The sequence below is a fragment of the Rutidosis leptorrhynchoides genome, chromosome 5 (assembly GCF_046630445.1).
Source record: "Rutidosis leptorrhynchoides isolate AG116_Rl617_1_P2 chromosome 5, CSIRO_AGI_Rlap_v1, whole genome shotgun sequence".
Taxonomy (NCBI): Eukaryota; Viridiplantae; Streptophyta; class Magnoliopsida; order Asterales; family Asteraceae; genus Rutidosis; species Rutidosis leptorrhynchoides.
In genome coordinates, this window is record NC_092337.1 from 42,767,584 (window position 1) to 42,790,983 (window position 23,400).

Consider the following 23,400-nt stretch of genomic DNA (forward strand, 5'->3'; position numbering starts at 1 on the left):
TTTGAGTGCAAAAACTACTGCTCCAAGTTCTAAATCATGCGTCGTATAGTTCTTTTCATGAATTTTTAGTTGTCGTGAGGCATATGCGATAACTTTTGTGCGTTGCATTAATACACATCCTAAACCTTGGCACGAAGCGTCACAATAGATCACGAAATCATCATTTCCTTCTGGTAATGACAAAATGGGTGCAGACGTTAACTTTGAAAGGACCCGTTCATATACATTATAAACGATTCACAATAGTTGATTACATTGCGAGGTATTTGACCTCTATATGATACATTTTACAAACATTGCATTCGTTTTTAAAAGACAACTTTCTTTACATCGAAAATTGACAGGCATGCATACCATTTCATAGTATCCACTATCCAACTATAAATTGATTTAATAATAATCTTTGATGAACTCAATGACTCGAATGCAACGTTCTTCGAAATATGCTATGAAAGACTCCAGGTAATATCTTTAAAATGAGCAAATGCACAGTGGAAGATTTCTTTAACACCTGAGAATAAACATGCTTTAAAGTGTCAACCAAAAGGTTGGTGAGTTCATTAGTTTATCATAATCATTTATTTCCATCATTTTAATAGACCACAAGGATTTCATTTTCAGTTCTTATAAATATACGTCCCATGCATAGAGACAAAAAAAATCATTCATATGGCGAACACCTGGTAACCGACATTAACTAGATACATATAAGAATATCCCCTATCATTCTGGGATCCTCCTTCGGACATGATATAAATTTCGAAGTACTAAAGCATCTGGTACTTTGGATGGGGTTTGTTAGGCCCAATAGATCTATCTTTAGGATTCGCGTCAATTAGGGTGTCTGTTCCCTAATTCTTAGATTACCAGACTTTAATAAAAAGGGGCATATTCGATTTCGATAATTCAACCATAGAATGTAGTTTCAATTATTTGTGTCTATTTTGTCAAACATTTATAAAAGCAGCGCATGTATTCTCAGTTCCAAAAATATAAAGGGTAAAAAGGCAAATGAAACTCACCATACTGTATTTCGTAGTAAAAATACATATAACGTCATTGAACAAGTGCAAGGTTGGCCTCGGATTCACGAACCTAAATTAATTATATATATTTATGTGTTGGTCAATATTTGTCTAACAAATTAGGTTAAGTCATAGTGTACCACAATCCTAATGCTCGAGACTAATATGCAAAAGTCAACAAAAGTAAATTTGACTCAAAATAATTTCCAAAAATCTATACATGATTAATATATAGTTTAAATATCGTCGTTTTATATTTTTAAATATTTTTAAAAGATTTATTAGAGTAAATAATATAATTTATTTATTAATAAATAAAATTTTATATTAAATTTATATAATAAAATATACTTTTATATATATTAAGTAATAAAATTTATAGGGTTCATTTAATATCATAAAGATAATATGATAGGTATTATTAAAGTAAGTTATTACACGTAGTAAAATATGTTTGTATCACATATTTATTTGATAAAATAATATCTATAATGATAGTAAGTAAAAGTTGTATTATTTTGTAATAATAATTATTATTATAAAAATATCAATATTTATAATTACTAAGATGACATTATGATAAAACGATAATTCTAATTATGATAACTTTAATATTTACGATAATTTTTAATATTATCTTTAAAATAATAATTCAATTTAAAATAATAATAATAATGATATTTTATAGTAACAATGACATTTCTATTAAAATGATAATTTTTGTTAAAATGCTAGTTTTAATACTAACGATACTTTTAATAATAATAGTAATGATAAAAATAATAAGAACAATAATTTTATCTAAATCAATATCTTATAATATTTTAATTTCATCATGATACTCTTACTCATTATTTCCTAATCGTTTCGTTTAATAGCTTTTAATCGTCTTTTATATCGTGTTCATAATAATGATAATAATAGTAATCAAAATAATTAGGTGTTACAAATATTTGTTTTAATTACACTAATATTAATAATGATAGTTACTATAACATTATTAACGATAATACTAATAATTATCTTAATGATAATATAGTAATAATAATAATAACAATAACAATAACCATTTTTAAATAATGATATATATATATATATTAATAATGATAATAATAATAATAATTGGATAATAATAATAATACTAATTATAACTTTAACGATAGTAATAATAAAAAAAATAATAATTTTTAATGATAAATCCCTTTTATTGATAAAGATAATAATAATGATAATAATAAGATAAAACTAGAACGACGATAAAAACGACGATAATAATAATCATTTTTAATAAAAATATCGAAAATTCAATTGATTATAACTTCTAATCCATTCATCGAAACCATTCGATATCTAAAGGAAAAGTTCTTAATTTTTCGCTAGCTTTCCAAGGACATGCATATCTTATACCTTATCTCAACCGCAAGTGTAACTAATTCAAGATTCAACCTAACCTGTCTAAGGGCAATATCAAAAGTACAAGCATGCATAATCCTAAATACTCTAGCACTAGTCAGGGATACACTATTAGTATGTAAAAGTTAAATTATGAGTACTCACGTATCAATATTGAGATTCAATATTGCAGGAAAGGTACGTAGATGCAACAGAAATGATAAACACTATATTGACCTCACGAGCATACCCATGAACCATACTCAATCACCTCCATAGCTATAACCCATAATTTCCTTAATCCTATCCTACTCGTAAAACAATTTCGAAATCACTCGGACAGCACTCCGTCGTAATATTTTATGTATACTAATAATATCTTGAAATAATACGGAGTAAATATATATATGTAAATCGATTGAGAGAGTTTAGAGAAAAATATTTTCAAGTTTCTATGAAATAATGAAACATATTGAATTCTATTTATAATAGATTTTTGAATTATTAAAGTGAATTATTAAAGTATGAATTATTAAAGTGAATTATTAAAGTATGAATTATTAAAGTGAATTATTAAAGTATGAATTATTAAAGTGAATTATTAAAGTATGAATTATTAAAGTGAATTATTAAAGTTAAAGTAAAGTAAAAATAAAGTAAAGGTAAAGTTTAAGTATAGTAAAAGTATAAAACTATGTACGTATAATACGCGTATAAATATATATAATATTAATTTAAATCGTTATATATTTTTAATAAAATAAAATATAAATATCGTTATCTTTATCATACTAGTTAAGTAATGAGTTGTCAAAAGTGGTTCTAGATATTTATAAAAGTTATATACGTTTTAATAATAAAGTTCTTTTTAAACTGAAAACGTTTTTGTACGTTTGAAACTAAATAGATCAATCGAGTCTTTATGAGATTCAATCTTCCACTATCCTTTGTCTAGTTCTCAATGATTGACAATTTGTTCTTATTTATAAATCACTTTACCATTTTTCGAATATTGTTAAAATGGAAAGATTTCTCAAATCAACGTGGGCCTTTCAACAGAGACTTGTAATCATAATTCAATATATCTGATAATTCAATCATTTGATCTTATCTTCTAATTCCATTGATAAATATTTTGAAACAGATACAATCATATAAAGTATTTAATATAATATTTTATTTACGTTTCAAGTTATAATATATATACACATATACATATATAATCATATTCGTTTAATGGTTCGTGAATCGTTGGAACTTGGTCGAGGTTGAATGAATGTATGAACATAGTTTAAAATTCTTGAAATTTAACTTAACAAATATTGCTTATCGTGTTGGAAACATATAAAGATTAAAGTTTAAATTTGGTTGGAAATTTTCGGGTTGTCACAGTACCTACCCGTTAAAGAAATTTCGTCCCGAAATTTGAGTGGAAAGGTCATGAATGATAATAAGTATGTTTTCATGATGCATACGGGCTGAAAATTAGAGTTTTATCATCAGCGAATAATTTGGATAAACAATCCATTTATATGAAGAGTACGAATGAAGCTAACATAGAAGAGTGAAATGAGTAAGTGTAGATTCATCTTATCATTTGACGTAGATATGATTGATTCCCAGATTTTAAGGGATTTGAAGAAAATCTTCTTAATAAGATTTGACTCTCCGGTAATCAAGGGAATTAGGATCCGCTTTAAATGCGATCGTCCATTTTAATTGTTCTGTCGGAGATTTTCTTATAAATTCACCTCCTTCGTTTCTTTACAACTCACACCTTCTGTTGATGCATTTTATGCAAGTCCCTAGACATCTACCCACGTCTATTGCAGGTACAACAGTTTACAGGCCACCATGATTGCTCGTTATTATCCTATCCGTGTTTGTATGTGGTTACAGGAATTGCAGGAATGAGATTTAGATGTTTGACTATGTTAGACTTAGTCAGACGTACGAGTGAAGCCTCACTAGCACAGCTGACAGGAACATACGCACGGTTGATGCTGAGCTAGGTCACAATTACAATCTAAATGAGAAGACACGAGTGAGTGATCACCCGTACGGCTGATGAAGCCAACTCGTACGTGTGATGAATGAATCATATGGGTGAGTCAACAGCAGGGGCATATAAAGTCTTATGTTCTTCATTTTAGGTTAAGCCTCTCATTTGTTACACACACTCAGATCTAGTGAGCTCCTCCGAATCTCTCTCAGTCCAAATTTCCCAGGTGGTGAATAATAGCTCTAGGTGTTGATCTAATCACACTTGATTTACTTATGGTTTGACTAAATTAATAAAAAAAACTTAACCTATTCACTAGAGGGTTTGATTCACTTATTTCGCCATTGTGTGAGTTAAATCTATTGATTTCTAAGTTCCTAGTCATGTTTCATCACCTTCTATTCTTTCCCCCGCAACTCATATTTTAAAGTATTCATCAATATGCTCCATCCACTTCTGATTCTCGATATACTTCTAACTTTCATATCGGTCATTCTTCTTTTTCATCTACCGCCGGAAGAATCTATTTACTTCTACTATACTCTTGGGTTTATAGTGTTTCTAGTTCTCCCATGTCTTTATATTGCTATATGCATCGATATATATGGTTTATAATTTATGGTTTGTTGTTGGGCTTTATATGTTCCCTTATATTTCAAAGTCTCTGCTTCTGTCTTCTATAATCATTATCATTCACAGTTAATGCTCTTTTTTATTTGCTGCAATTTATACCCCAATTTCTATTTCGGAGTTTTGTCCTTTCGTTTCTTCTTCTTGCTATTAAGCACCGCTTGTAATGGTCCAGAATTCACAGATATGAATTTCGGAATGAACATTGTTAATGTTCTAGGAAGAAAATTGTGATGGCACGATCTTGACTTGTCAAATTACTAGAATACCTTGGAAAAGGCCGAATCATCAAGAAATATTTTCTTGATATTTTAGAGGTTAAATAGAATACAAGGGTCGTATAACATGGCACATGATGATGTTATGATCTGTGAATCATCACGTTCTATTTAGAAACTCAGCATGACTTACTGTAATATAATCACATTGATCAAGTGTCATTATATTATACTAATTCATGCTTCAGTTCCCAACACTACTTCAAAATATTCCTATTTTAAACTTGAATGTTTCAGAATTTAGAAACTAAAATAGTTTCTTTTATGATGTAATACAGATAGCGCGAAGAGGTAAATGATTTCAAATAAGAAAAATTAAGAAAATATCTTCAGAAATATGGAGGATATTTATAATGAAAGATATGATGATATTTTAGAATTTCTAATATTAGAGGATGATGAAGAATATTGTCCGCAGGGGTTTAGAGTCTGGAGCAAGGTATTCGTTAATGACTTCAGCAGGTACTGAATCATTTGGATCCTTTGAAGTCAGGTTCAGTCTTTGTAATTTGTCCACAGCCTCCTTCCTACTTTGCTCAATCCGTTTTCCAGTTCCAAAACTTCTCTTTTTCTGCGCTTTGCCAGTACACTTCATCATTATCATCCAGCTTTTACCGTTTAAAGTCGTTTATAGTTTTTGCTGCTTCATCAGCATTTTTTTTTTCCATTTTCGGAGAACCAATTCGTAGTTCGGAGTGTTTTTTTTCCATTTTCGGAGAACCAATTCGTAGTTCGGAGTGTTTTTCAGAAACTTCACATTCAAATTAAGTCCAGAAGATAGACGTTATATATACACATATAACTGTTGGCGTAGACATGCTGCGAGATTTCAAAATACTGATTGCTAATTTCTAATGATTCGTATGGTAATTCTCATTACAAGATGCGAATGAGTAAATGATGGGGTTTCAATGAATAATTATAATGACTTCTTGGAGAGGCTAAAGTCAAAGGGTAATGAAGTTGTTGGTACATCTGCTAATAATGTGGTGGAATGTAAAAGGTTCCCTGGTAACGTTGGTGTATATCTCAAGGTTATAATAAGGTTAGTCTGACTGAAAAGTCGAAGTTGATTTGCTGGAGCTGTGACAAAACTGGCTACTTTGAATAGGAGTCGCAAAGTTATTTTTGCTAATAAATGCCAGAGAATCTGACGTGGATACGTTGTTTAAACTTTTACTTTGGTTTCAAGAGTTTTTCGGGTACATAACTGTGGGTAACATGTGGTTGGATCATCATCTCGATTGCTCATCATTCGAAGTGTCTTCAGAAATTTTCGAAGGGTTTGAACACAGATTGTAATCGTTAACATACATTTGATATTCTAACACAGTTTTGAAGTCAAAATATAGCTTGTGAAAGATGTAAGGATCTAAGAGTGATGATTCTGGTCATATCTCAAGTTGAATTTTGAGATTTCAAAATCAGAATATGTAATTAAATTTTGAATGAGTATGGTTGTTTTGATTTCTATAAAATAATATATATTGTTGTGAAAGTAGGGAGTATAATGGATGATTTGCTGAATCAGATTCGAAGAATGTAACATATTAATTGTGAATTTATATATATCTCTCGGGTATTACCTACCCGTTAAGAAAAATTTCACAATTAATATTTTCTACAAAAGAATTTTATTACAGTCTTTATGAAAATATATATATGTATATTTTCTTCAGATGTAACATAAATTTAATGAGTTAATGTTAAATTAAACTCATTTGATTTACGGTTGAAACTAGAATTGAATATTCCCTAAAGGCTTTAAAAAGTACATAACTTTTACGCAGTATTTCTTTAATGACATTGAAATTATGAATCAATACTTCGTTATTTGTTGATGTATGATGTTCGGTTCGTGGAATTCTTGTGAATTTCGCAAAGTACGAATGATGTTATCTGAAAAGTTTCGGGTACATCGATGATGAAAGTGTAAAATCAAATATATACTTGATTTATTATGAATTGGAATTTGTTGAATTGCGACAGAGATTGTAGTTAACGCTGGTTAAGTTGCGGCCGAAGGACGTACATTATTGCATATTTGTAATATGAATTAACCGAGTAGTTAAGATTCACACACAATAGCTTAGCACGTAAAGATTTATTTCAATATATATATATATATATATATATATATATATATATATATATATATATATATATATATATATATATATATATATATATATATATATATATATATATAATATACACATAATTTCTTCAGAGGGAATGAGTTAATTCTTCATAACTCGTTGATACAATATACACGTTATTGATTCGTAATGATGTCCACAGTGATTCTTGAACTGACGGAGTTTGTGATGTTATCGGTGTTGTTGATTCGGATGTTGACTGTACTGACGATGCTGGTAACGCTGACGGTACTGTTGATGCTGTTGGTAAAGCAAGTTTAGCTTGTTAATCACACACCATTTTTGTCAGGGTTTCTACTCTTCCTTCTATCATTTTTGGTTCGCATAACTGATTTATGGTTAGGGCTAGATTAGATAATCTCTGAGACTTTAGAGATTACATAATCGCCGCGGAATGTTTCTCCAATGAAGTTATGAATTAATACTTCGTCAGTTATTGTTGTTGGTACTCATTGGTATCTATGGTGCGTATGACGTTGATGCTCGTGGGACAGATTGTGAAGTTGAGGTTTACGATGCGGTTGTGGTTGGAGGTGGTAATGGTACTGTTGGCGTTGATGATGGTGGTACTGGTTATGCTGCTGATGCTGCTGCTGGTGTTTGTAATCTCTGCACCATATTCTCCAAAGCCACTACCCGAATCTCGTTGACTTCTTCTATTACACCGGGGTGATTGTCGTTTCGGACGAGCTGATAAATAAAATCTAAAATTTGATGTAATATATAATCGTGACGAGATACTCTGGAAATGAGCGAAAAAATGGTGATTCAGACAGGTTTGCCGGTAAGTGCTTCAGGTTCTTCGTTAAGAGGGCAATGTGGTGGATGGAAGGGATCACCTTCTTCTTGTCTCCAATGATAGAGGAGGCTACGAACCCATCCCCAATTCATCCAGAATAGGTGATGACTGATTGGTTGATCTATTCCGGTCACACTGCTTTCGGAGCTTGAATGGGATTCCATTTCGGAATCTGAGTGACTTGAACTGATGACGAATTCCATTTCGTACGATTGGATAAAGGATTTTTTTTTTTCGATATGAAATGATTTTGGCTAACGGATGGTATTCTAATTACATAGAATATATATATATATATATATATATATATATATATATATATATATATATATATATATACATATATATATATATATATATATACATATATATATATATATATATATATATACATATATATATATATATACATATATATATATATATATATATATATATATATATATATATATATATATATATATATATATATATATATATATATATATATATATATATATATATCAAAAGATTTCGTAGATTACGGAGGACTTTGCGAGATATGTCAGGCAAAGTTTAAAGTAACAGATACGATAAGATATGATTTAGCAGATATGCTAAGATATGAATTTTTTGGTCTATACACTATTCATGCAATCAATGCAGCAAGACGTGTCTTAGACTAAAAATGATAAGCAGGTAATTTCCTGAGGATGATAAGTAGTTAATTTTTGACACAAAATGATAAGCAAAACTTTTGACATGCAGACACGGTCGAAGTCCAGACTCACTAATGCATCCTATCGACTTATCAGTTAGACACACTAATGCAGACCTGGTTCGCTAAGACCACCGCTCTGATACCAACTGAAAGGACCCGTTCATATACATTATAAACGATTCACAATAGTTGATTACATTGCGAGGTATTTGACCTCTATATGATACATTTTACAAACATTGCATTCGTTTTTAAAAGACAACTTTCTTTACATCGAAAATTGACAGGCATGCATACCATTTCATAGTATCCACTATCCAACTATAAATTGATTTAATAATAATCTTTGATGAACTCAATGACTCGAATGCAACGTTCTTCGAAATATGCTATGAAAGACTCCAAGTAATATCTTTAAAATGAGCAAATGCACAGCGGAAGATTTCTTTAACACCTGAGAATAAACATGCTTTAAAGTGTCAACCAAAAGGTTGGTGAGTTCATTAGTTTATCATAATCATTTATTTCCATCATTTTAATAGACCACAAGAATTTCATTTTCAGTTCTCATAAATATACGTCCCATGCATAGAGACAAAAATAATCATTCATATGGCGAACACCTGGTAACCGACATTAACTAGATACATATAAGAATATCCCCTATCATTCCGGGATCCTCCTTCGGACATGATATAAATTTCAAAGTACTAAAGCATCCGGTACTTTGGATGGGGTTTGTTAGGCCCAATAGATCTATGTTTAGGATTCGCGTCAATTAGGGTGTCTGTTCCCTAATTCTTAGATTACCAGACTTTAATAAAAAGGGGCATATTCGATTTCGATAATTCAACCATAGAATGTAGTTTCAATTACTTGTGTCTATTTCGTCAAACATTTATAAAAGCAGCGCATGTATTCTCAGTCCCAAAAATATATATTGCAAAATCATTTAAAAAGGGAGCAAATGAAACTCACCATACTGTATTTCGTAGTAAAAATACATATAACGTCATTGAACACGTGCAAGGTTGGCCTCGGATTCACGAACCTAAATTAATTATATATATTTATGTGTTGGTCAATATTTGTCTAACAAATTAGGTCAAGTCATAGTGTACCACAATCCTAATGCTCGAGACTAATATGCAAAAGTCAACAAAAGTAAATTTGACTCAAAATAATTTCCAAAAATCTATACATGATTAATATATAGTTTAAATATCGTCGTTTTATATTTTTAAATATTTTTTAAAAGATTTATTAGAGTAAATAATATAATTTATTTATTAATTAATAAAATTTTATATTAAATTTATATAATAAAATATACTTTTATATATATTAAGTAATAAAATTTATAGGGTTCATTTAATATCATAAAGATAATATGATAGGTATTATTAAAGTAAGTTATTACACGTAGTAAAATATGTTTGTATCACATATTTATTTGATAAAATAATATCTATAATGATAGTAAGTAAAAGTTGTATTATTTTGTAATAATAATTATTATTATAAAAATATCAATATTTATAATTACTAAGATAACATTATGATAAAACGATAATTCTAATTATGATAACTTTAATATTTACGATAATTTTTAATATTATCTTTAAAATAATAATTCTATTTAAAATAATAATAATAATAATATTTTATAGTAACAATGACATTTCTATTAAAATGATAATTTTTGTTAAAATGATAGTTTTAATACTAACGATACTTTTAATAATAATAATAATGATAAAAATAATAAGAACGATAATTTTATTTAAATCAATATCTTATAATATTTTAATTTCATCAAGATACTCTTACTCATTATTTCCTAATCGTTTCGTTTAATAGCTTTTAATCGTCTTTTATATCGTGTTCATAATAATGATAATAATAGTAATCAAAATAATTAGGTGTTACAAATATTTGTTTTAATTACACTAATATTAATAATGATAGTTACTATAACATTATTAACGATAATACTAATAATTATCTTAATGATAATATAGTAATAATAATAATAACAATAACAATAACCATTTTTAAATAATGATATATATATTAATAATGATAATAATAATAATAATAATAATAATAATAATAATAATAATAATAATAATAATAATAATTGGATAATAATAATAATACTAATTATAACTTTAACGATAATAACGATAGTAATAATAAAAAAAATAACAATTTTTAATGATAAATCCCTTTTATTGATAAAGATAATAATAATCATAATAATAAGATAAAACTAGAACGACGATAAAAACGACGATAATAATAATCATTTTTAATAAAAATATCGAAAATTCAATTGATTATAACTTCTAATCCGTTCATCGAAACCATTCGATATCTAAAGGAAAAGTTCTTAATTTTTCGCTAGCTTTCCAAGGACATGCATATCTTATACCTTATCTCAACCGCAAGTGTAACTAATTCAAGATTCAACCTAACCTGTCTAAGGGCAATATCAAAAGTACAAGCATGCATAATCCTAAATACTCGAGCACTAGTCAGGGATACGCTATTAGTATGTAAAAGTTAAATTATGAGTACTCACGTATCAATATTGAGATTCAATATTGCAGGAAAGGTACGTAGACGCAACGGAAATGATAAACACTATATTGACCTCACGAGCATACCCATGAACCATACTCAATCACCTCCATAGCTATAACCCATAATTTCCTTAATCCTATCCTACTCGAAAAACAATTTCAAAACCACTCGAACAGCACTCCGTCGTAATATTTTATGTATACTAATAATATCTTGAAATAATACGGAGTAAATATATATATGTAAATCGATTGAGAGAGTTTAGAGAAAAATATTTTCAAGTTTCTATGAAATAATGAAACCTATTGAATTCTATTTATAATAGATTTTTGAGATAAGGTATTATTAAAGTAAGTTATTACACGTAGTAAAATATGTTTGTATCACATATTTATTTGATAAAATAATATCAATAATGATAATAAGTAAAAGTTGTATTATATTGTAATAATAATTATTATTATAAAAATATCAATATTTATAATTACTAAGATGACATTATGATAAAACGATAATTCTAATTATGATAACTTTAATATTTACGATAATTTTTAATATTATCTTTAAAATAATAATTCAATTTAAAATAATAATAATAATGATATTTTATAGTAACAATGACATTTCTATTAAAATGATAATTTTTGTTAAAATGATAGTTTTAATTTTAACGATACTTTTAATAATAATAGTAATGATAAAAATAATAAGAACAATAATTTTATCTAAATCAATATCTTATAATATTTTAATTTCATCATGATACTCTTACTCATTATTTCCTAATCGTTTCATTTAATAGCTTTTAATCGTCTTTTATATCGTGTTCATAATAATGATAATAATAGTAATCAAAATAATTAGGTGTTACAAATATTTGTTTTAATTACACTAATATTAATAATGATAGTTACTATAACATTATTAACGATAATACTAATAATTATCTTAATGATAATATAGTAATAATAATAATAACAATAACAATAACCATTTTTAAATAATGATATATATATTAATAATGATAATAATAATAATAATTGGATAATAATAATAATACTAATTATAACTTTAATGATAATAACGATAGTAATAATAAAAAAAATAATAATTTTTAATGATAAATCCCTTTTATTGATAAAGATAATAATAATGATAATAATAAGATAAAACTAGAACGACGATAAAAACGACGATAATAATAATCATTTTTAATAAAAATATCGAAAATTCAATTGATTATAACTTCTAATCCGTTCATCGTAACCATTCGATATCTAAAGGAAAAGTTCTTAATTTTTCGCTAGCTTTCCAAGAACATGCATATCTTATACCTTATCTCAACCGCAAGTGTAACTAATTCAAGATTCAACCTAACCTGTCTAAGGGCAATATCAAAAGTACAAGCATGCATAATCCTAAATACTCGAGCACTAGTCAGGGATATACTATTAGTATGTAAAAGTTAAATTATGAGTACTCACGTATCAATATTGAGATTCAATATTGCAGGAAAGGTACGTAGATGCAACGGAAATGATAAACACTATATTGACCTCACGAGCATACCCATGAACCATACTCAATCACCTCCATAGCTATAACCCATAATTTCCTTAATCCTATCCTACTCGAAAAACAATTTCGAAATCACTCGGACAGCACTACGTCGTAATATTTTATGTATACTAATAATATCTTGAAATAATACGGAATAAATATATATATGTAAATCGATTGAGAGAGTTTAGAGAAAAATATTTTCAAGTTTCTATGAAATAATGAAACATATTGAATTCTATTTATAATAGATTTTTGAATTATTAAAGTGAATTATTAAAGTATGAATTATTAAGTGAATTATTAAAGTATGAATTATTAAAGTGAATTATTAAAGTATGAATTATTAAAGTGAATTATTAAAGTTAAAGTAAAGTAAAAATAAAGTAAATGTAAAGTTTAAATATAGTAAAAGTATAAAACTATGTACGTATAATACGCGTATAAATATATATAATATTAATTTAAATCGTTATATATTTTTAATAAAATAAAATATAAATATCATTATCTTTATCATACTAGTTAAGTAATGAGTTGTCAAAAGTGGTTCTAGATATTTATAAAAGTTATATACGTTTTAATAATAAAGTTTCTTTTTAAACTGAAAATGTTTTTGTATGTTTGAAACTAAATAGATCAATCGAGTCTTTATGAGATTCAATCTTCCACTATCCTTTGTCTAGTTCTCAATGATTGACAATTTGTTCTTATTTATAAATCACTTTACCATTTTCCGAATATTGTTAAAATGGAAAGATTTCTCAAATCAACGTGGGCCTTTCAACAGAGACTTGTAATCATAATTCAATATATCTGATAATTCAATCATTTGATCTTATCTTCTAATTCCATTGATAAACATTTTGAAACAGATACAATCATATAAAGTATTTAATATAATATTTTGTTTACGTTTCAAGTTATAATATATATACACATATACATATATAATCATATTCGTTTAATGGTTCGTGAATCGTTGGAACTTGGTCGAGGTTGAATGAATGTATGAACATAGTTTAAAATTCTTGAAATTTAACTTAACAAATATTGCTTATCGTGTTGGAAACATATAAAGATTAAAGTTTAAATTTGGTTAGAAATTTCCGGGTTGTCACAAACTTCTTCTTTAATAACTGGAATGAGGATTCCTGTTCCTTGGACCAATCATACTTCTTTCCCTTTTGAGTCAATGCAGTTAAGGGTTTGGCAATTCTAGAGAAATCTTGAATGAATCTTCGGTAGTAACCAGCAAGACCTAAAAATTGACGGATTTGTGTTGGAGTCTTCGGTGTTTCCCATTTACTAATGGCTTCGATCTTGGCAGGGTCAACTTTAATTCCATGTTTACTGACAACATGGCCCAAAAATTGTACTTCTTGTAACCAGATGTCACACTTCGAAAATTTTGCGTACAATTCTTCTTTCTTGAGTATCTCTAGTACCAGTCTTAAGTGTTGCTCATGTTCTTCCTTGTTCTTCGAGTAAATCAATATGTCGTCGATAAAAACAATGACAAATTTATCTAAATACGGTCTATAGATGCGATTCATTAGATCCATGAATACTGCTGGAGCATTAGTCAATCCAAAAGGCATGACTAAAAATTCATAGTGACCGTAACGGGTTCTGAACGCGGTTTTAGGAACATCTTCTTCCTTCACTCTCAGCTGATGATATCCGGAGCATAGATCAATCTTAGAATAAACACTTGATCCTTGCAATTTATCAAACAAATCATCAATCCTCGGTAATGGGTACCGATTCTTGATCGTTAATTTGTTTAATTCTCGGTAATCTATGCACATTCTCATAGATCCATCCTTCTTCTTGACGAACAGAATATGAGCACCCCAAGGTGAAAAACTGGGACGAATAAATCCACGGTCTGATAATTCTTGCAACTGGTCTTGTAATTCTTGCATTTCTGAAGGTGCAAGTCTATATGGGGATCGGGCTACAGGTGCGGCTCCTGGCACGAGATCAATCTGGAATTCTACACATCTGTGTGGAGGTAGCCCCGGTAATTCTTCTTGAAATACTCCGGGATATTCTCTTACAACCGGCATGTCATCAATGCTTCTTTCTTTAGTATCGATCTTCTTTACGTGTGCGAGAATAGCATAACAACCTTTTCTTATAAGTTTCCGGGCCTTCATACAGCTGATAAGGTTTAGCTTCGAGTTGCTCTTCTCCCCATAAATCATTAATGACGTTTCATCCTTACGAGGGATGCGGATTGCTTTCTCAGCGCAAACAACTTCCGCTCTTGTTTTGGACATCCAGTCCATGCCAACGATTACGTCAAAACTTCCTAATTCTACGGGTATCAAATCGATTTTGAAGGTTTCACCAGCGAGATTTATTTCGCAACCATGGCAAATTTTATCGACTTTTATCAGTTTACCATTAGCTAATTCAATAGTATATTTATCGTCTAGAGGCAATGATGCACATTTTAGTTTAGAACTAAAGTCTTTACACATATAACTTCTATCAGCACCCGTATCAAACATAATAGAAGCTAGTTGATTATTAACGGTAAACGTACCCGTGACAAGATTAGGATCCTCACGCGCTTCACTGGTACTAACATTAAATGCCCTCCCACGTGCGGGTTCTTTGTTCTTCTCCTTATCAGGGAATTGATTTATAAAGTGACCAGACTTCCCGCATCCAAAACATTTCTTGACATCGGTCGGTTTTGTCTTTACTTCAGAAACGGTAGCATAACAATCTTTCGCCACATGTCCTTTCTTTTTGCACTTATCACAGACCACTTGGCAATAACCTGCATGATGTGTGTAACATCTTTTGCAGAACGGATGGGGTCCCTTATAGTTTGGACTTGCAGTTGCCCATCTTGTTTACCTTTAAAAGTTTCTTGTTTCTTCAGGTGAGTACTTTTGCCCTTATAGTCTTCCCATTTCCTCTTTTCTTCAGTTGTCTTGACTTCGGTAATTGGTGCCTTAATCGAACTCTCTGTGATCTGGTCCATGAGTTGGTGTGCCATTGTCATAGCTTCCTGCATCGTATTCGGTTTGGACGATGTAACATTTCCTTTGATATTGATCGATAAACCGTCAATATACATTTCTATCTTTCGTTTCTTGTTTGGCACCAATTCGGGACACAACAAGGCTAGTTCCATGAAACGCTTTTCATAGTTATTGAGATTCGCGCCGAAAACCTTCAGATTACGTAACTCAGATTCCATTTTTCTGATCTCGTTTCGAGGACAGTACTCCTCGATTGGCATCTTTTTCAGTTCTTCCCAAGAGATATCATATGCCGTATCTATTCCTTCTGCTTTAGCATAATGTTCCACCAAGTAAGTGCACCGTCTTGCAACGTGCACGAAGAATACTTTGACTTGTCTCCGTTCGCTCAATTACTGATTTTGAAAACGGACTCCATCTTTTCAAACCATCGGGTTAGACCAACTGGTCCCTCGGTTCCACTAAACGTATGTGGTTTGCATCCTTGAAAAGTTTTGTATGAGCATCCGTTTCGTGAGTTTGTGTTCACAGCTGCTGCTTTGGCTGCTGCTTCGTTTGTTGCTTTTGCTGCCTCAGCTGCAGCAATTCTTTCATTCACACGTTTCTCGACTAGTTCCTCAAACTCAGCATCCGACATTTGAGACATGTTTCTTCAATAAACACAACAGATATAATTTAATCATATAGAATATTATAGGTAAAATGAGTTGTCAATAGTTAATCGTAGCATATTAATAATATGAACCATCTATTATAAAAGTTTTTTTTCTTATTAGCATTTTATAATTATTTTTAGGGTATTACCTACCCGTTAAGTTCATACATAATAGCTAGTACAAGGAATTAACTACTAAAACCCTAATAATATTCCACTATGAAAAATTATAGCGAGTTACTACATTATTATGTAATAATAATAATAAGAAGTAGTAATAATACAAATAATCATTCCATGCATTTATTATTAATAAACCAAAATAATACAATACCATACAATACCGATATTTTACATATGCTTATTTTACATAACAAGATAGAGTAGCACACATAAGCAATAGAATAGCGCATGGAAGATTTATGATTGTGAGGTCGTTTATTCAGAACTATCAGAAATTTCTTCCCATTTGGTTCTCTCTGCCAATTGTTTGTGTGCACATGGTCCGACAGACATTCTGACAGTGTATTTAATTTTTGGTTGGGGTTTTGAGGCACCCGTTGCCTCAGTGGGTTTAATACAATAAGGGTGGTTACGGATCGAATGGTCCTGTTCTTTTTTAATAATTAAGGTCTTTTTATTACTGTGGTTGTTTTTATTATCTATAGCAAGTTGGAATTTCTCCTTAGTGACTTCTTTTATTTCATTAGCGAAATCCTCCTCCTCACTGATCTCGTCTGATGACGAACTATCTGAGTCATGTGTAGGAGAATATGATGACGAACTATCTGCATCATGTGTACGAGAATATGTACCGGTGGTCATGAACCGAAATCTGCCAGGCAATATATTCACAACCCGCCCGTCGGCGGTGTATCTGGCCCAATGTCCATGTTCGTTTAGAAATGGACGATCCTCGTTTACTCCAGGGATCATGGGTCCATGCCAACGATACTGTGGCTCCGGAAAACTAGAGCTAGGTGGATCTGGAACCTCCTCTGGGTTTACCGGGAGTTGAGATTCCCCGGCTAACACAATTTCTTCTTTAATAGGTATTGGAACGCCCTTTTCAGTTGTGGATATAATAGATTCAGTGTCCGATTCTGAATCGTACAAAATGATAGGATTAGAAGAAGTCATCTATCACATAATTGAAACAACAATTACGTTAGCATATAAATATATCACATATAATGTTTTTGACCAAATGATAAGCAAAAATCAGTAAAAATAGATATGGTCATAGTCCAGACTCACTAATGCATCCTAACAATTACCAGTTAAACACACTAATGTAATTTCTGGTTCCCTATGACCTCAAGCTCTGATACCAACTGTAACGACCCGTCAAAATCGCTATTGACGCGGCACGTTAATCATTGATTTCACAGTGAGGTTTTGACCTCTATATGATACGTTTTGATAAAATATTGCATTCATTAAAATAAGTGACTTTCTAAACATAGAAAGTTATAAACATATGGGCGAGTGCTTAGGTATAAGCAAAATCCCAAAATACATAAGTCTTTAATTTACAGGTTGACATCACAGTCCAATTATTTATTACACAATGCAGTTTTATTTTGAATGCAATAAACTTTGTACAAAGCATGAGAGACTCCATGCAGGCAACAAGCACATCACAGCGGAAGCATTCTAAGGACCTGAGAATAAAACATGCTAAAAAGTCAACACGAATGTTGGTGAGTTATAGGTTTAATTGCTAGAGTCATAAGCATATATAAAGATAGACCACAAGATTTCATCAAAAGTTTATCAATAGATTCTACGTAACAGAGCACCATGGTAACTAAACTTAACGCTATAGTGATAATTACCCCATTCGTTTTAATACACGCAAACCAACGTGTCATAAACTCAAATAACATACGTCCGTTAAAAGGCTAGCGCTCTAGCTCGGACGGGGATGTCAAGCCCTATGGATCCATATACAATTATTCGCGCCCACCAGTCCATATCCTATGTACTGGCAGCTACTAGTTACCAAAGCTTAAGGGATTTTCGGTTTAACTCAGTGTAGAATTTAGTATGTACTTGTGTCTTATTGCGTTTAAAATAAATTGCATGTATTCTCAACCCAAAAATATTTAAAGTATTTAAAAAGGGATCTATAAACTCACAGTTCAATATTGCGATTCAATATTGTAGGCAAATTGCGTAGACGTAATGTTGGTAGACGACTGTATGGTTGGCCTTGGATTCAAGAACAATACCTCGAACAATACCCAATATTTCCTTAGCTTAAAGCGGTTTGAAACCCGAATTAAAAACACCCTCGTATATACCTTATTATTATTAAACTTAAATTTAAAATTATAATTATAATATAAATATAAATAAATTACAGAATAAAAATAAAGTGTGAAGTATATCGTCGAACAAACTGGCCTTTTATAGTACTTTTCGATTTACTGTAGCTCATGCGATCGCATGAGTTTTCAGTGTTTTTGCCATGCGATCGCATGGCCGCCTTTTCCGTTTTTGTTTACTAGTTCGTCGACATCAAATAGTGATTCACTGTAGCAAATAGTGGTATTGTAGCAAATAGTGTTTACTGTAGCAAATAGTATTTACTGTAGCAAATCAATGTAGCAAAGTCGTTTTCACTGTAGCAAATAGTGTTTTACTGTAGCAAATAGTGTTTTACTGTAGCAAAGTCATTTTTACAGTAGCAATTAGTGTTTTACTTGTACATCTTATAATATATATATATATATATATATATATATATATATATATATATATATATATATATATATATATATATATATATATATATATATATATTTATATAATATTAAATCATATAGAGAATTGGTTTAAATTAGTCGAAATTTTCCGGGTTATCACATCCATGCGATCGCATGAGGCCCTTTTACAGCTCACTTTGACTAATCAAACTTGCCGACACCCTATCTTTTACATATAATACATATAACACGTTTTATTTATATATTAATTAATATATAATATATTTAATCTTTAGAATTAATTAAATATTATATTATATTTACGCTCATGGTAAAAATATAATTTTTACAAAAATGACACGGTCGTGGTCTCACGACCCATGAACCACTTTCGGTTTTTCGAGCGCACTTTCGTAAGTTTAGAAAACTAGCCTTTTACGTTACGCGACGTGTACCTTTAGTAATAGTTTGATTTATTCATCAATAAATTACTTTGTAAAAATGTATCTTATAAAATTTGAGCGTCGTGGTCATTTGCTTCTATAAATCAGTGACTCACTGTTTACCAAAATATTTTATTTTAAATTAAGACGTTTTATGACGAGATCAATATATATATATATATATATATATATATATATATATATATATATATATATATATATATATATATTTAGAAATATAAATTTTGTATCCAAAATCTTTCATCTAACTATATAACATTTAGTTTTTCAAAACTATTTATTTTTCAAAGTTTATTTTCATTTCATTTAGGAAAATAGTTTAGCGCGTAACGTTTTTCTTTTTAAGAATTTAAATGGATACATGTACTAATCGTTTTTAAATATCAATTACGTCACTAGGCGGGTGTTACTACCGTATACTTAATTTGAAAACATATATATTTAATGAACACGTTTCAAATACACGTTACAACCAATATTTCAACTTACGTTTATTTATTTAAAGGCAGTTTAGATAGACAAGTCCCGTTATATGAAAAAGTGTTTTCGTACAGTTGAAAACTACATCAATTGATTACTATGGAATTCCATCGACAAACATATGGAACCAAATACTATATTGTAAAGTATTTATACTTAATATTTCGTTAACGTTATCAAGTTATAATATATACACATATACATATATAATCATATTCGTTCGTATAATAGTTCGTGAATCTTTGGAATTTGGTTGAGGTTAAATGAATGTATGAAGACAGTTTGAAATTCTTTAGATTCAACTTACAAACTTTGCTTATCGTGTCGGAATAACATAAAGATAAAGATTAAAGTTTAAATTTGGTCGGAAATTTCCGGGTTGTCACACTTGTAGCCTTTCGTCCTTTGTGAACCAATGGTTCACAATGACGAAAGGAGTCCAGACTCCATTAACCGGTCCCATTCTCGACTCATCAGTTCTATTCCCTCCAGTTGAGTCACATAAATACACTAGAAAACCGAAGGGTGTTAATGTTTTGTTAACAAATCTTGTAACAAAGAGGTTTGTGTTTAACTCATTAGCCATTAACAAACTGAAACGTGAGGTGGTTAAGAAGGATCACAACCTATTGAACCCCACAAGGGTCGAGGTTGTGACCGCTTTGATCTGGAAGTGTGCAACAGCTACAGTAGCTAACTGTACAACCTCGGTGGCTCTTCATGTCGTAAATATTAGGAGGAAGATGGAACCATTGTTAAAAGATGAACAATTTGGAAACCTTTTTCAAATAGCAAACGCAGTAACTGATGTACAAACAGAACAAGACATTGCTAGTCTTGTGGTGAAGTTGAAAAGTTCGTTTAAAAAGATTGATACCGAGTATTTGAAGAGTCTGACTGGACCAAACAGGTTTGAAATAGCGAAATGTAATTTTACAGAGATGAGGAAGTTTATGAGTCGGGAAGGGGTAGTTGTATTCAGGTTCAGCAGTTGGTGTAACTATTTATTAAGTGAAGCTGATTGTGGGTGGGGAAAGCCAGTTTGGGTTAGCATGGCAAATCTTGAAAATGAAAATGCCATTGTTCTTATGGATTCAAAAAATGATGATGGGATTGAAGCATGGGTTGTGATGAATTAAGTTAATATGCATAAGTTTGAGCAGAATGTTGAGCTTCAAGCATTTGTTGGTTCGACCCGTTACCTAACCCTACCAGGCAACCAACCCGTCCAAATTGAAGACTCTAGTGGAGACAAGTAGCAGGACTCGGGATCAAATACTAATTACCAAGACCTGTTATTGTGTGAACTTTATAGTTAAAACTGTGTAACAACTTCATTTGAGCACAAATTGTATAATCAAATTGTCTAGTGATGTTATAAATCACTAATAGAAATAGAAATGCATGTCATATATCATAATCCAAATCATTAGTTGTCAAAACGCATACAAAATGCACATCAGTAAATCAGAGTTTTCAGGGTGCAGATCAACCCTACCTACGTCAGCCAAAAGTATAATTACCGTCTCCCTCATCGACAATAGGGGACTTCAACATCAATTAGATCCCAGTTGTCATGGTCATCATCAACCACCTTCTTTTTTGAGACTTCTTCCTTTTTGGCCTCTGGTCGTGGACGCCTAGAAGTATAAAGCAAAATTAAATAAGTTTTTATGATGAATTGCATATCTCCTATGTTCATATAATTAGACATCTAACTGCTACCAATAGTAGAATACCATTATCTTGAATATATAGAAAAAAAGGAAACCCATCGTCAAGTCAAACAAAACTTGTAAAAATCTAGACCAATGCTCTATAAGCTTATATACCCTGAAAGTATTTGGAATCTGGTAGTGGTGAACACTAGTGTAATTGGGCAATAAAAAGTAGGATAATAAAAAAAGTATATAGTTATTTTCTAAACAAAATAAACCCTAAATTCAGCCTTGCTTGACTATCATATCTTTAACCGAAGAATTTACTTAATCAATGGATTCATCTTCTATATATTTGAAGCTAAATAATCACTTTAAAATCATGCATTCCCCTTCTATAACCATATCAAGTTATAACTTACTCTTCTTCATTTGCCCTTCAATGATTTTAGCTCCTAACATTTCTATAAGATCAAATCGCTTTAATCTCTAATTAAATTAAATTAAATCCTAACTCCTAATTCTAGAATCTCAATAACATCCCTTCATTCCATCCTATCAATCAAAACCTAATTTCAGAACTCCTAATTTTACAATCACATAATCTGTACATCACAAATACATTAATGAAATTATTTAATATTAAATTATTAATAAACAAATAAATCGCAACTTTCTAGATCGGCGTCTAGCAGCATCACGAATCTTCCGTTTTCGCTTCTCCTGATTCGTCTCGAAAAACCTCCTGCGTTTACATTCCTGTATAATATTTGCTCTAAAAACCTCACGACGAAACCTACCAATCAAGCTCTCTTCAGGTTCATCAGGACTCACGATCACCTGAACGTTGTACGGCCTTTTGAAGAATAATGTGTTTGAATACGCAAGTGATGGAAACAGAACTGATTGTAAATCAGGACTGATTTCACGGATCAACGGAGTTAGATGATGTGGTTTGATCGTTAGGGTTTTCGACGACGCTGAGGTGACGGCGGAAGAGAGGGATACGGTGGTTAGTGGTGGTTGGTGGGGTGAAGAAGAGAGAGAAAGTGAGGAGAGAGAGTGTAAGAGCGATGATGCTGATGAAGAAGAAGGTGACGTTGCCATCGATGAGGGTTTTACCGGGGTTTCTCTATGACTAATGAAGGGTAAGAATATCTGAAAGCATTTTCAAACCATCGTATATAGGAATTCCAATTCAACTTTGGCTCACGAAATCCAATAAGATTAAGCTAGAATTGAAATAATCTAGACATAATGTGTGTCTAGATTCAATTCTAATTCCACCAAAATTCTGTT

At 30.5% G+C, this 23,400-nt stretch overlaps 1 protein-coding gene and 1 pseudogene across 1 annotated transcript; one reads left to right on the forward strand and one right to left on the reverse strand.

The window, feature by feature from the left end:
• The window catches only part of LOC139850455 (stemmadenine O-acetyltransferase-like), a 77,669-nt pseudogene extending 55,828 nt beyond the window's left edge, over positions 1-21,841 (forward strand).
• LOC139850456 (small ribosomal subunit protein bS21c-like) lies at positions 21,752-23,208 on the reverse strand. The gene is made up of 2 exons (XM_071840029.1): positions 22,775-23,208; positions 21,752-22,083 (listed from the first exon to the last, which is right to left on the reverse strand). The coding sequence occupies exons 1-2, from the start codon at positions 23,206-23,208 to the stop codon at positions 21,975-21,977; spliced, it is 543 nt and encodes a 180-aa protein (XP_071696130.1). The 3' UTR covers positions 21,752-21,974.
• Between the last annotated feature and the right edge of the window lie 192 nt (positions 23,209-23,400).

Excerpts from the sequence above, each read along its gene's own strand:
- LOC139850456 (XM_071840029.1), bottom strand. The coding sequence starts at position 23,208 with ATGGCAACGTCACCTTCTTCTTCATCAGCATCATCGCTCTTACACTCT. Across the intron at positions 22,084-22,774 it reads GCTAGACGCCGATCTAGAAA|GCGTCCACGACCAGAGGCCA; the intron begins GTTGCGATTTAT and ends TTATACTTCTAG.